Here is a 16963-nt window from a genome sequence, read left to right on the forward strand (position 1 = left end):
ATTAAATTATTTGTTGTGATTATTAACGAGACTATGTCTCGTCTCTAAAATCGCGTTGCTGTCAACGACTGAACACCTTACAAGTATAAAAAAGTATATGTCAGGAGTTGAAATTTGGCACAGAGTATTTGGTACTCAAATCATTAGCACATAAAATAAACCAGACACATAGGTAGTCAGGAGAGCGAAAACCGGCTCAAAAGAAACTAGGAAATGCTGAAACTGTTTCTACAAACAGGCGCTATTACGAATTCGTGCATAAGTTGCTCGCGTTCTCCCAGACAGTCATCTCCCAAAAATGGCCCAAAAAGTTCAACTCTAAAAATTTATAACTATAATTAATATAATTATTTAAATTTTTCTTGTTCTCAAGGAATCTTCTCGTTACAAAGCCGTGAGAATCTTCGTAACATAACAACTAAAATAAAATATAAGTAGGCTAATTATTCACATTAACATCTATTTTTTGATGTTTTATATATGTAATTCTTAAAAACAATTTATATTATAAATATCATTTTAAGTTTATTAATATATATAATGTGAACTTATTTGGTGATTGGTCACTAATACAGGTCATGCAACGTTTATTCATGTTGGTTACCGTCTCTAAGAGCATAAACTATTTAAAACAATAACCAATATAATCGAAGTATTGTACAATACGTATAGTGTAATTGGCAAGTAATCTGCACGGTAAGTAGGACTTCCAGGTTGTAGACGAATTTTTTAACAATATTTAAATTACAATTTCACATATTTCTAATTAGTAAATTTATTATGAGATAATGGCGTAACAACGTACCTTTAGACAAAATTGCATTATATCTGACTATTTAATTAGCCTTAATATAATAACAAACGTAATCTGCCAAATCTAATAATCTAACTAAAAGGAAAATTGCAGTTCCGAATTGCATTTCAGTTAATTTTGTAATAATTGTAAATTTTAAACGGTTACGTATTTATGATAACCAAATTGAAAGCTAAGTTATTAATAATAAAAAGTCATTAGATAATAATTGATTCGGTTAAGATATAAAAGAAAAATTATAAATGTACTGTAGAGCATCGTTTATCCGACTTCCGGTCAACTGTCACATCGGTTAACCGACCGCGTTCTAGTCGGCAAATTCAAATGTCCGGTAGTGATGTGGCGCTACAATATTTGGCTATGTCTTGGCTACTTTAATATTATTTTTGTTAAATTTTTGCGTTTTAGCTGGCAACACTGGTTCGACCATGAAAAGGAAGCCAGTATTTAAACCAGGCTTAATTTTATTTAACGACTCTATCCAATTGCTTCTTTTTAAAACGTGTAAGAGATTTAGCGGCAAAAAACGAGTATCAGTTGCGAAGCAAAAGAAAATTTTCCACTTCTTTTTGTAATGTATAGGCCTACTTTATGTAAAATATGTAACTTGAAAATATATATATATATATTATATTTTTCAATATACAGTACAGTTCTGTGTTTATTTTGAGCAGAATAGAGAAATAATTTTTAACGATACCATAGCGACGATTACTGTTTAAAAAATTTTGTTAGGTTCAACATTCAACATCTATGAAAATTTAACGCGAAATAGGTTAATAGCGATATATACTAACTACATGGAATATATTAATATACTATACTAATAATGTATTTTTTCATACTTTTCGATTAGCCGTTTTTTCAGTTATCCGATAAAACCCAGTCTCCAATTGAGTTGGATAACCAGTGCTCTACTGTATTTTAACAATTTATTGTAATTACAAATTTTTTATTTATTGGATTTTTACCGTATTTCTAAAATACAAAAGATATAATTTTATGTCTTTTAGTTTATATCATTATTTTTTCACATTTATAATATTTATATGAATTCATATAATTAATTTATAAAAATTATATTTATGATTAAAACTAGCTTTCATTTTGCTCAAACTTTTTTATTGTTTTTATCACAATTGAAGGAATGACTTTTAAGTAAACGAAATAAAGCAGTTAATAGAAAACTAGTACAGTAGAGACTCGTAAATCGGAACCCCGGTAATCGGAATCGCCGGTAATCGGCACGATTTTCAGTCGGACTGTGTCGTGCTGAATCGAACGTTTTTGATACTAAATTTACTTCTAAAGTATAATTTTCATGTTTTTATATTCTTCGATATATTTGTTTTGTTTGTACAAAATGCAGAAATAATTTTTAACGATACGAGAGCTTCGATTATTATTATAAAATTTTTCGTTAGGCTTAAAATCGACGAAAATTCAACACGAAGCGACACGAAATGGAGAAAAATTTGAACATCGAACAGGTTAATATATTTATTCCTACATAATCCGTAATCAGAACAAATCCCTACTCTGAACAACCCCAGTCCCCAATTGATTCCAATTTTCGGTTCACTACTGTATCTGGTTATATCTGGTCTTGTTTTTCATCTATCTAACTTTATTAATAATTAAATTTAAATTTAATGAACTCCATATTTTGATAAATAAGTTGAAATTTTGCGTTGTATTGAACCATTTCTGATACATTTACTTTCCTGACTGTTATATATAACAGAGGTAATTGGACAAAATATGGTTCAGCTAAAGATTTCATATTTTTGAACTTCAGACACCTCGAAACGTCGAGAAACGCAAAAATAATTCAGAGATAATTTCTGTATGTATGGATGTTAGTGTATATGGAAGCACGATTTCGTTTGCCTTGTTTGAAGCTTAATAACTCCTGTTTTTTTCGAAAAATTTGTGAATTTTTCCAGGAAGAGGTCTATATTAGGAGGATTCATGGTCTTACATTTTCGTGATTAACGGTCGGGGAGTAGAGAGATAATGTATAAAACGTAAAGATCGTGAGTATCTCCAGTAACATCGGTCTTAATGACGATTTTACTCGTTATTGACATTTACAATTTTTATAGAACCCACTCCTATCCTCATAATTAAACTTTTTGCTATTTTATAATAGTTAAACTCGCGCGGGTTTAACTATTGTAAAATATCACTTATTATTTACGTTTCTGTTATCAGTTCCTATTTTCAAAGTAGGCCTACATCAAACCTCAACAAGATCATTTATACTCGTACCCAGCAGAATTAAATAAAAAACTTAAATCAACACCTTAATGTTTGCTGAGAAATTTTTTAATTTAACGAACGTTTTCGGCCTCATCTATAGACCATCATCAGGTCGAAATACAAAAATTGGAACGCTTACGTTCCATACATAGAATACAAAATTCAAACTAAACATTTTTTAAAAAAATGGAACTAATTAACGGCTAAATAAATAAACATATAGTGAGAAACTAGAAAAACAAAAATAATAATAACAAACGAACATAATATCAATATTACCTATCCTAACTATAAATAATTTAATTTAAAATATAACTAAGTTCATGCGCCTCCTATAAGTTTTTAAGAGCATATTTCCAAGCCGAAGGAAGACCCTCCGCGTCCCTTGCATTAATACATTTATCTTTTAGCTTACTTTTGTAAATTTCCATTTTTTCCGCTGTTCTCGCCAAAGTTGGGGAATGTACCTGTTTTAAGATTTTCGCCTCATTCCACCGTACCACAGATCCTTCAGCTTGCCCCATCTGGGCTAGTACTGTTGTATTGGACCCTTTTCTAATATCATACTTATGTTCCTTCATCCTTATTCCTAAGTTTCTAGTAGTAACCCCCACGTACTCTTTATTAATACCTAACAGCTGGTTCTCGTAGGGGATCTTATACACACCTGCCTTATCTTCTTTTTTAACTAATCCTTTATCGTTTCTAAGTATTTTATACAAATTCGGAGCCCTTTTTAAGATCACCCTTGCATCCTTCATGCTTGCTATTTCTTTCATAATCCCTCCTAGATATTTATTGAATGTAAATTTCGTGTACCTATAAGGCCCTTGTCTAGTGTCTTTATCACTGCTGGTCTCAAATTTTCTAATAATTCCCTCTATGACTTTCCTCTTATACCCTAATCTTCCTGCTATCCGTATAATTCTTTCTATCTCCGTAAGTCGGTCTATCACATTTCCACAGTATATAAAGGCCCTTCTAATCAAAGCTCTAAATGCCGCTAACTTATATTTATAAGGGTCATAAGAGCTAGCAGGAATATAAAGTGGGCTATGTGTAGGTTTAATGAATACGCCAGTGGATATATGCCCTTTGCTAAATACGATGTTAATGTCTAAGAAATGCAACATCCTAGAGCTTTTTTGCTCTAGCTTCAGGTTAAGGCCTTCTTCGTTTTCGTTAATTCTATCCACAAAGTTAGCAATTACCCGATTGTTCTTCCATATTATGAAAATGTCATCCACATATCTCTTGTAGTATACTATGTCAGTTTCGAAGCCGCGCAGCACTTTTAATTCTACTTTTCTAACAACAAGTTCGCAAAGGAGCATTGAAATCGGGCTTCCCATTGGTACTCCCCTTTTTTGCTTAAATGTTTGGTCTTCGTAAACGAAGAAGGATTCGCAACATACTAGGTTAGCCATTTCTATAACCTCCTTTCTGTGTTGTGTTAACGTTGGGTTTTCTTTAAACAAGAACTCCAACAGCGCTTCTACGCAGGATTCAACCTTAATAGACGGGTACAAACTTTCGTAATCTAACACAGTTCCAACTTCTTCATCCATCAAAGTAATGCTTTGTAGATCTTTAACTACCATAACAGGATTCTGTGGTACACAGAATCCTGTTATGGTAGTTAAAGATCTACAAAGCATTACTTTGATGGATGAAGAAGTTGGAACTGTGTTAGATTACGAAAGTTTGTACCCGTCTATTAAGGTTGAATCCTGCGTAGAAGCGCTGTTGGAGTTCTTGTTTAAAGAAAACCCAACGTTAACACAACACAGAAAGGAGGTTATAGAAATGGCTAACCTAGTATGTTGCGAATCCTTCTTCGTTTACGAAGACCAAACATTTAAGCAAAAAAGGGGAGTACCAATGGGAAGCCCGATTTCAATGCTCCTTTGCGAACTTGTTGTTAGAAAAGTAGAATTAAAAGTGCTGCGCGGCTTCGAAACTGACATAGTATACTACAAGAGATATGTGGATGACATTTTCATAATATGGAAGAACAATCGGGTAATTGCTAACTTTGTGGATAGAATTAACGAAAACGAAGAAGGCCTTAACCTGAAGCTAGAGCAAAAAAGCTCTAGGATGTTGCATTTCTTAGACATTAACATCGTATTTAGCAAAGGGCATATATCCACTGGCGTATTCATTAAACCTACACATAGCCCACTTTATATTCCTGCTAGCTCTTATGACCCTTATAAATATAAGTTAGCGGCATTTAGAGCTTTGATTAGAAGGGCCTTTATATACTGTGGAAATGTGATAGACCGACTTACGGAGATAGAAAGAATTATACGGATAGCAGGAAGATTAGGGTATAAGAGGAAAGTCATAGAGGGAATTATTAGAAAATTTGAGACCAGCAGTGATAAAGACACTAGACAAGGGCCTTATAGGTACACGAAATTTACATTCAATAAATATCTAGGAGGGATTATGAAAGAAATAGCAAGCATGAAGGATGCAAGGGTGATCTTAAAAAGGGCTCCGAATTTGTATAAAATACTTAGAAACGATAAAGGATTAGTTAAAAAAGAAGATAAGGCAGGTGTGTATAAGATCCCCTACGAGAACCAGCTGTTAGGTATTAATAAAGAGTACGTGGGGGTTACTACTAGAAACTTAGGAATAAGGATGAAGGAACATAAGTATGATATTAGAAAAGGGTCCAATACAACAGTACTAGCCCAGATGGGGCAAGCTGAAGGATCTGTGGTACGGTGGAATGAGGCGAAAATCTTAAAACAGGTACATTCCCCAACTTTGGCGAGAACAGCGGAAAAAATGGAAATTTACAAAAGTAAGCTAAAAGATAAATGTATTAATGCAAGGGACGCGGAGGGTCTTCCTTCGGCTTGGAAATATGCTCTTAAAAACTTATAGGAGGCGCATGAACTTAGTTATATTTTAAATTAAATTATTTATAGTTAGGATAGGTAATATTGATATTATGTTCGTTTGTTATTATTATTTTTGTTTTTCTAGTTTCTCACTATATGTTTATTTATTTAGCCGTTAATTAGTTCCATTTTTTTAAAAAATGTTTAGTTTGAATTTTGTATTCTATGTATGGAACGTAAGCGTTCCAATTTTTGTATTTCGACCTGATGATGGTCTATAGATGAGGCCGAAAACGTTCGTTAAATTAAAAAATTTCTCAGCAAACATTAAGGTGTTGATTTAAGTTTTTTATTTAATTCTGCTGGGTACGAGTATAAATGATCTTGTTGAGGTTTGATGTAGGCCTACTTTGAAAATAGGAACTGATAACAGAAACGTAAATAATAAGTGATATTTTACAATAGTTAAACCCGCGCGAGTTTAACTATTATAAAATAGCAAAAAGTTTAATTATGAGGATAGGAGTGGGTTCTATAAAAATTGTAAATGTCAATAACGAGTAAAATCGTCATTAAGACCGATGTTACTGGAGATACTCACGATCTTTACGTTTTATACATTATCTCTCTACTCCCCGACCGTTAATCACGAAAATGTAAGACCATGAATCCTCCTAATATAGACCTCTTCCTGGAAAAATTCACAAATTTTTCGAAAAAAACAGGAGTTATTAAGCTTCAAACAAGGCAAACGAAATCGTGCTTCCATATACACTAACATCCATACATACAGAAATTATCTCTGAATTATTTTTGCGTTTCTCGACGTTTCGAGGTGTCTGAAGTTCAAAAATATGAAATCTTTAGCTGAACCATATTTTGTCCAATTACCTCTGTTATATATAACAGTCAGGAAAGTAAATGTATCAGAAATGGTTCAATACAACGCAAAATTTCAACTTATTTATCAAAATATGGAGTTCATTAAATTTAAATTTAATTATTAATAAAGTTAGATAGATGAAAAACAAGACCAGATATAACCAGATACAGTAGTGAACCGAAAATTGGAATCAATTGGGGACTGGGGTTGTTCAGAGTAGGGATTTGTTCTGATTACGGATTATGTAGGAATAAATATATTAACCTGTTCGATGTTCAAATTTTTCTCCATTTCGTGTCGCTTCGTGTTGAATTTTCGTCGATTTTAAGCCTAACGAAAAATTTTATAATAATAATCGAAGCTCTCGTATCGTTAAAAATTATTTCTGCATTTTGTACAAACAAAACAAATATATCGAAGAATATAAAAACATGAAAATTATACTTTAGAAGTAAATTTAGTATCAAAAACGTTCGATTCAGCACGACACAGTCCGACTGAAAATCGTGCCGATTACCGGCGATTCCGATTACCGGGGTTCCGATTTACGAGTCTCTACTGTACTAGTTTTCTATTAACTGCTTTATTTCGTTTACTTAAAAGTCATTCCTTCAATTGTGATAAAAACAATAAAAAAGTTTGAGCAAAATGAAAGCTAGTTTTAATCATAAATATAATTTTTATAAATTAATTATATGAATTCATATAAATATTATAAATGTGAAAAAATAATGATATAAACTAAAAGACATAAAATTATATCTTTTGTATTTTAGAAATACGGTAAAAATCCAATAAATAAAAAATTTGTAATTACAATAAATTGTTAAAATACAGTAGAGCACTGGTTATCCAACTCAATTGGAGACTGGGTTTTATCGGATAACTGAAAAAACGGCTAATCGAAAAGTATGAAAAAATACATTATTAGTATAGTATATTAATATATTCCATGTAGTTAGTATATATCGCTATTAACCTATTTCGCGTTAAATTTTCATAGATGTTGAATGTTGAACCTAACAAAATTTTTTAAACAGTAATCGTCGCTATGGTATCGTTAAAAATTATTTCTCTATTCTGCTCAAAATAAACACAGAACTGTACTGTATATTGAAAAATATAATATATATATATATATTTTCAAGTTACATATTTTACATAAAGTAGGCCTATACATTACAAAAAGAAGTGGAAAATTTTCTTTTGCTTCGCAACTGATACTCGTTTTTTGCCGCTAAATCTCTTACACGTTTTAAAAAGAAGCAATTGGATAGAGTCGTTAAATAAAATTAAGCCTGGTTTAAATACTGGCTTCCTTTTCATGGTCGAACCAGTGTTGCCAGCTAAAACGCAAAAATTTAACAAAAATAATATTAAAGTAGCCAAGACATAGCCAAATATTGTAGCGCCACATCACTACCGGACATTTGAATTTGCCGACTAGAACGCGGTCGGTTAACCGATGTGACAGTTGACCGGAAGTCGGATAAACGATGCTCTACAGTACATTTATAATTTTTCTTTTATATCTTAACCGAATCAATTATTATCTAATGACTTTTTATTATTAATAACTTAGCTTTCAATTTGGTTATCATAAATACGTAACCGTTTAAAATTTACAATTATTACAAAATTAACTGAAATGCAATTCGGAACTGCAATTTTCCTTTTAGTTAGATTATTAGATTTGGCAGATTACGTTTGTTATTATATTAAGGCTAATTAAATAGTCAGATATAATGCAATTTTGTCTAAAGGTACGTTGTTACGCCATTATCTCATAATAAATTTACTAATTAGAAATATGTGAAATTGTAATTTAAATATTGTTAAAAAATTCGTCTACAACCTGGAAGTCCTACTTACCGTGCAGATTACTTGCCAATTACACTATACGTATTGTACAATACTTCGATTATATTGGTTATTGTTTTAAATAGTTTATGCTCTTAGAGACGGTAACCAACATGAATAAACGTTGCATGACCTGTATTAGTGACCAATCACCAAATAAGTTCACATTATATATATTAATAAACTTAAAATGATATTTATAATATAAATTGTTTTTAAGAATTACATATATAAAACATCAAAAAATAGATGTTAATGTGAATAATTAGCCTACTTATATTTTATTTTAGTTGTTATGTTACGAAGATTCTCACGGCTTTGTAACGAGAAGATTCCTTGAGAACAAGAAAAATTTAAATAATTATATTAATTATAGTTATAAATTTTTAGAGTTGAACTTTTTGGGCCATTTTTGGGAGATGACTGTCTGGGAGAACGCGAGCAACTTATGCACGAATTCGTAATAGCGCCTGTTTGTAGAAACAGTTTCAGCATTTCCTAGTTTCTTTTGAGCCGGTTTTCGCTCTCCTGACTACCTATGTGTCTGGTTTATTTTATGTGCTAATGATTTGAGTACCAAATACTCTGTGCCAAATTTCAACTCCTGACATATACTTTTTTATACTTGTAAGGTGTTCAGTCGTTGACAGCAACGCGATTTTAGAGACGAGACATAGTCTCGTTAATAATCACAACAAATAATTTAATTTACATTTTCTTAAAATATTTAATTATCATATGAAAATGCAATAAATAATAGCCAAAATTCAAATTCATGTAGGTCATATATTAAAATTGTAACTTAATTTTCTTTATTTCAATATAATTACTTTCTATTGAATTGACAATGCGTATGCAAAATAAAATTAAAATATATTCGACATTTAATTTATAACTTTCTAAATTAAAAATTTAAAGTTTCGTTATAATTTTAGCTTTTAATATAGTGGTTGCGTGTTGAAATGTTTTCAATTTATTCTCTGACTGCTCAGAATAATCACGTAAGACTTATACTATTGGACAGTAGAAACGAATATGCTATAGTTTTCTGATTCGAAAATCTATATAAACAACAGTTAAATAAATGCAATTTTACGATATAAACAAGTAGTTTGTAGCCACATAACATTAATGGATAAGTTATAAACTTCACACCTGAATTTATAATGTATACTTAAGAAGTTCATATACAGATTGCCACCGTATATTTATTATTAAAACTGTAAGTAATCATAATTTTTGTTTACTAAAATAATTTTTAAGTTATCTCTAAGTTCATTTTTAGTAAATATGCCATATAATATATTTATTAGGGTGTCCCTTATTTTCGAATTTCTAAATTTTTGAACGTCTGCCTGCCTATTTTTTGCCACTCAAAAACATGTTCATATTTCAGTTTTTGGTGATCGATAAATATACTGTATGATATGTACTGTGCTATTGTAAAAAAGCGAAAATTTCGATAAGATCCCTTTAAAACTGTGTAAAAACGCACAAGTTTGCATTTAGAATGAAGAAAATTATGAAATAATAAAAGAAAGTCTCAAGGGATATTTTTAAGCGCTGTGAAGAGAAATTTCAAAGAAATCTGAAAAACTTATTTGATATCACACATGATACCGCACAGAAAATGATTTACAGACCATTAAATTAGGTGAGGATAAAATTGTTTTGTTGCGACAGAAAAGAACAGGAAAAAAAATAGGTTGTCTTGCAGGAATGGACAAAGAACTTTTCAACGAAAAGAACGGTCAAGAAAAAGGAAGTTTAAAGAAAGAAAAGACAAAGCAAGCAATCAATAGTATCCAGCTCTTCAGCTGTATTTCCTCTTTCATTATCTGAAAATGAAGACGAAACAATTTTGGATCAATGCGACGATGGTGAGTATTATTTGCAGTTTCTGGATGATACATCAAGGCAGCAATACTGCAAAACGATGCACCAATAATTCATTACTGACAAATTAGTGGCTGCTTTAGACAAATGTCAATTGAATATAATTGACTTTGTTTGTATCTTTCAGGCAACAGGAGAAGCACTTGGTCACAGGACTGAAGAACTTCCTATTGTGAGATTTTCCATTTATGAAATCAAACAAAAGAAAAGAATAGAACTAACTGAAGCCATTAAAGCTGCATTTAATAATGATATCTCTGCAATTATGATGTTTACTGGGATAGTAAACTGTTATTTGCATTGAATGTTAGGGAACCAAAAGAAGAAAGACTCCCTATTATCCTGATATTTAGAGACAGAAAGCAACCATCGGTGTTCCAAAATTAGAAAAAGATTCTTGTAGTACAAGCCGCCGGGAATGCAATAACAGGATAGATTTTGGAAAATAATGTAAAAATTCTTTATAGTGAAACAATTGCCTCAAACACCGGCCACTTCAATGGTGCATGCACCCTTATTATACAAAGAAATTGGACTGAGTTAGTGTTTTTCTCCTGTCATCATCACATCTAAAAATTACTTCTACGATGTGTATTTGAACGCAAAATATGTGAGGTAACAAATATTCTTGACATACCTCTCTTCACACAAATAAGGAAAAGTTGAAAAAATGTTAATATTACTAATTTTCAAACTGGAGGAGAATATGCTAAGAAATTTTTCAGTGAGTAACAACTTCAAAAACTGTTGAGCATTTATAAAGCTGAAATGAGAAAAGAAATGCCAAGAATAGATTACCAAGAACTTATAGCTAAATGTATTATTTTTGAGAAGTGACAGGGAGAATAAACTAAATGTCTGTCCTCCCAGCGCTACACATCAAGCTCAATGGATGTCAAGAGCAATTTATTTCCTAAAAATGTTTCTCCTATAGTCAAGATTAAACTATCCATCAGAGAATATATATTTTTTATAAAGAGAATATTTACATGATATATCTCAGTTTTTTGTAACAGGTTACATTAAACCATGGCTTAAGTGCAGTGCAGCTGTAAAAACCCCTGATCAAGATTTACGCTTCTTGCAGTCTAACTATAAATAATAATAAAGAACTTTTTACAGAAACACGTGTATCTATCTCTTATATGTATCTATATATAAGTGTTTTCACTTCCTGTTTTACAAGAAAAGTTAAATAATAAGAATATTCTCGCGATAAATTCAACGAATAAAGCCGTGGTCAGTGAAAACCTTTGAATGTTAAAGTGCTATATTCAAATTTCCAATATAGCATATTGAAATTTCAGTACATCTTATTCACACATGACGTTCAACTTCATTAATAAAACATATTGTAGTATAGAAAAATTAGGTTTTATATTGAAGTAAATAATTCAAATATAGATAACGATTAAAATTTAATCAATTTTAATTATCACTATCATTAAATATATTTTATTTCAACGAGAACTATTTTAATATTCGCTTTTCGTTATCAAGACTTACAAAATATTATTTTTTTAAAAATAGATTTTCTTAAACTTCCGTTACATTCTAAGTGAATATCATATATAAATTATCACATGTTCACTAAATTGCTCCTTAATACAGTATATTAGTTAACTGTAGACAAAATAATTAAGAAATACACTTATCCTGATTATGATATTCGGTCCTAAATAAGTTGTTACTATTATTAACAACGACGCAATTAAATTCAATTGAATATCATTTTATATTTATATTCATAAATATAGAATATTATTTAAATTAAAATCACATCTAAACTTGTATTTAAGGACAGAAAAAATGTAAAATTTTGTTTGTAACGAAGTTTTCTTAATGTTCTCTGTATAGTCTAATTATACTTCGATTGAATATCGCGAAACCAATTCCAGATTCATTTTCCAAGCAATTCAAACTATAAATCAGCTTGAATGACATCGATATTTTTATAAATTATGTATATTGTTTTCATTTCACAATGTTTTTCTTGCGTTATCACTTTTATGTGTGCGACCGTTTGCACGTATAAAAAAATAATCAGCTTTTAAAGCCAATAAAATATTTGTAATGAATATTCGTAAAATAGGAATAGAATATTGAACGTTATGTCGATAAAAACATTTATTATTGACTAAAATAGGCAGTAACGTTTTTAAAACAGAAAAATCTATAGTCTCATTTAATTTTACTATTGTTAAAATATTTCGTGCTTATGAAAGTTTATTTACTTTTAAGTCTGTTAATACATAAAATGCATTTAATCGATAAGAGAATTTATTACTGGAGAATTGCAGCAATAATTGTTTTCCCTGTTATATAATTTACCTAAAACGTAAAGAAATCCAAAATTATTTCTTAAAATGTCAATTTATAAATTTACTACGCACTTCCCAGATTGAAAATTTTTAAATTTATGTATTTCTTTTTTATCCTTATATATAACTTATCTAAACCGAACTTTTTACTAATAGGAAGCACTCTGCATAATTACTATTTTTAATAAGCACAAATGCAATGTTTAAAGTACATTGTGTTATATTGCAAAATTCATACCAATTAATTAATTTGTCTTATACGTATCATTAACGATTTAACATGTGTTGTATCTATTTAACGATGTATGAAGAAAAAATAATTTGAAAGAAAAAAGTTATAACATATTTACATGAAAATATAAGAATTTTTTATTATTACTGTATATCTATATAAATGTCTTATAAAATTTTATAATTTCTTAACGCTATTCTGTACATATTAAAATATATAAACAAATATATTTGTGGTTGACTACACCTATAACACTATACTTATGGAACTCATTATGTGTTTGTGGCACGTCTTTATGGCACGAATAACACTAACACTGTGTTCATACATGATTTTCAATTCCATAAGTATAGTGTGATAGGTGTAGTATAACCACAATATACCGTATGGCAATTCGTTTTATATTAGCGATTATTGCATTCATGGAAATTGGCCGACTCTCTCCGCTTGTGTGCCAAATTTCTATTTATGCCATAAACGCTTATATTATTCTGTATTATAAACTAATTGCATAATTTACTTTTAAAATACTTTACATTTAATGTGCTTTTCATAGATATAAAATGTGTACTGTAGGTACTAATACCGCTGTTCAGAAGTGTATAATATTTTTTAGTTAATTATATATTTTTATATCCTGATGCAACATTCAAGTTATCCTTAGCATCCATACAAGATTCTATATTTATAAAATTTCAAATGATTAGTTAACATGGATCGGATGTATAATGTTGTTATACCTTCCGGTTAATGGATGCCGTAGAGATTAGGAACGTATACAAATGTGATGTCTCCAGTTTCTATTTTAAAAACCTATAATGCTGTGAGTTTCAGATGGAAAAACATGTCCCTTTTCAGGTTGCAAAGTACATAAAACAAAAAAATTAAAATAACATATATTAATATGTAGTAAAAAATTGATAAATTTAAATGAAGGTGTGAAGAGAGATGACGTGGGGAATTAGCAATAAAAGCCGTAGTCGCGGGGTAGGGTAAGGTATATGTTGCATGATTGTAAATGAACAGGTTTGGGTGACAATTTTTATGTGCGTAATCGATAAAAGTGTGAAGTGTTTCATTGTAATAAAAGTTTGATATTTATATTGTACCTGATATTTTAATTTTTATACCTTTGTATATTGTTTTGATATTTTGTAGCCTGAAGGGATGCATTTTCCTATCCGAAATGCATAAGATTAAAGGTTTTAAAGTTGAGTTAATAGTCATAATTCCATTTCTAAAATCAGATATAGAAGACACTTGATATTCATACAGGCTAGTAGTCTCTACGACATACATTAGCCGGAATATATAAGTTTTGGTATTGTTAATTGTTAAATATATACTTTATATACTATTTGTTATATACTTTATATACTTTTATTATATACTTTATATACTAATTGTTAAATATAAATTTTATATACTAAGTGTTCATCCGTTATAAATCTACTTACTCCAAATAGCTACAAGTTGGAAACAACCATAAATAATTTATAACCAGTTGGAATTCAGTCAGTAAAGACGTCACTGGATATTTTTAAACAAAATTCATTCCTACTCTCAAAAAGACTTACTATATACCATGGTACCTCGAATAACGTACTTAATCCGTTCCAGGTGCACGTCCGTTAAGTGAAAAGTCCGTTATACGAAACGCATTTTCCCATAGAAATACATGTTAAAACATCTAATTCGTTCCGCAGCATAAAAAAGCCGTACTGTATCATTAAAAAATGAACATGGGGTGCGTTCTTTTATTCTTCCGCGTAACTCTGCGTGAGCGAAATCAGTTTAAAAATTCCTGTGGAACGCGTTCCTAAATTCCGGTGGGAGTGCGCGCCGTCGAACGGCAAAAACGGCCGCTTGTAGCAGTAGTTTACGGTGGAAAGCAACATGGCGTCCTCTCTGGCTCAGATAGTTTCGATTCCGAGTCCATTATGTCGTTTTATGAATGAGAATTTAGAAATGTTGAAAGCGCGAGTTAGCGCACGCGGTGATGTAAGAGTCTTTACAAATTTTTTTTGACGCTATTTTATATGCTCTTTCAACAAATAATCCATTTCATGGTTAAATTTTACAATTGGGACCCTTCTTTTGCCTTTTAAAGCTCATAGTTTAGAATTATAGATTCCTCCATCACGATACTATGGATAGTACGGGCGCTGCCATCCATTCTTTTACCGTCGTTCCTAAATGCCTACAAACAGCAGCGCACTCCCGTAGTAGCGGAGACGCAGAGCGACCGCTATTAATTCTTGTTTTTTCAAATTTTCTAATTCTCTGTCGGTATAAATTCAACATATATTTGATTGGGTCCTTTTTTAATTGCTCATAATTTCCTTCTTGTATTAATTTCTTTATTACTTATTTTTCTTTTCGGTTTTCATAATGATTACAGCAGTGCATCGATTATTCGACCCCTGTAATCATAATGATTACAGCAGTGCATCGGTTATCCGACCGCGTTCTAGTCGGCAAATTCAAATGTCCGCTAGTGATGTGACGCTACAATATTTGGCTATATCTTGGCTACTTTAATATTATATTTGTTAAATTTTTGCGTATTTTAGCTGGCAACACTGGCTCGACCACTATTGAAACAAGGCTTAATTTTATGTAACTATGCTATCCAATTACTGTTTTTAAAACGTGTGCGAGATTTAGCGGTAAAAAAACGAGGTCAGCTGCGAAGCAAAAGAAAACTTTGGACTTCTTTTTGTAATGTATAGGCCTACTTTATGTAAAATACGTAACCTGAATATATATATATATATATTTGTTTTATACTGTATTTTTTAATATACAATACAGTACTTTATTTATTTTGTTCAAAATATAGAAATAATTTTTAACGATAGAATAGCGACGATTATTATTTTTAAAAAAATTTTGTTAGGCTTAACATCGATGAAAATTCAACGCGAAGTAGGTTAGTAGCGATATACTAATTAACGTATTTTCTCATACTTTTCGGTTATCCGTTTTTTCAGTTATCCGACCAACCCCAGCCCCCAATTCAGTGGGATAATCGATGCTCTACTGTACTTGTTTCGTCTTGTCACCTTGTAACAATTCCAGATTATTATTTACTAAAAATGTTTTTATATGATTGAGCTTTTATAAGTTTTAATCTGATTTATTGTCTTTTTATTTAAATTTTGATTTTTTACTATATTTTTCATACCTGATCAATTGTCTTTCATTCCTCTCCTGGTTTTTCCGTATTAGGTGTTTGGTGAATACTGCAGTCTTCTCTTTTTGTTATTTTTTTCCAATTAAAGTTTATTCCTAATTCATAAATTCTTCTTATCGGTACTGGTAATTCAACACCTGTCATATATAATATCAATTTTTTTTCCTTTCTTCTCTTTCTGTTAACGACGGATATCCTATTTTCTTAACGAATTTATTATATGTATTTTTGAAAAACTTACCGGTACCTTTACTTTCTCTACTTTTTCTTGTTTTACGTTTTCTAATTTTTGTAAAATTAATGTATATACCAAAATTATTTGAAAGGGCAAAGAAACTATTTGCTAATAAAATAAACTTAATACCAGAAAAAATAGATTCAACCTAAAATATTTGAATTATAAAACGAATAAAAAGAGGACATGTAGTATATTCATTTGATAGCTGTTGTGTGCAAAAAGAACATACATAGGAGAGACAGGAAGAAAATTAAAGAATATCTATAAACGAAGATATTTAAAAGATAGTTATATGAACATGTTTATATGAAAAGACAAAACAATAGAATATATAATAATTTGGGTAGAGAAATCAACCAATCATGGAACATTGTTATCAATAACAGAAACAATAGAATGGATG

The 16963-nt window shown here is 30.4% G+C and overlaps 2 protein-coding genes across 2 annotated transcripts; one reads left to right on the top strand and one right to left on the bottom strand.

Annotated features, from left to right (window-relative positions):
* Nucleotides 1-3408: 3408 nt before the first annotated feature.
* Nucleotides 3409-4644, bottom strand: LOC136972841 (uncharacterized). Its single transcript, XM_067267476.1, has one exon. It carries the CDS (start codon nt 4642-4644, stop codon nt 3409-3411), a length of 1236 nt encoding a protein of 411 aa, XP_067123577.1.
* Nucleotides 4645-4651: 7 nt separating this feature from the next.
* On the top strand, nt 4652-5977 carry LOC136972842 (uncharacterized). The gene has a single exon (XM_067267477.1). The coding sequence runs from the start codon at nt 4652-4654 to the stop codon at nt 5975-5977; it is 1326 nt and encodes a 441-aa protein (XP_067123578.1).
* Nucleotides 5978-16963: the final 10986 nt, after the last annotated feature.

The sequence above is a fragment of the Centruroides vittatus genome, unplaced genomic scaffold (assembly GCF_030686945.1).
Source record: "Centruroides vittatus isolate TY-2023 unplaced genomic scaffold, ASM3068694v2 contig_3037, whole genome shotgun sequence".
NCBI classification, from domain to species: Eukaryota; Metazoa; Arthropoda; class Arachnida; order Scorpiones; family Buthidae; genus Centruroides; species Centruroides vittatus.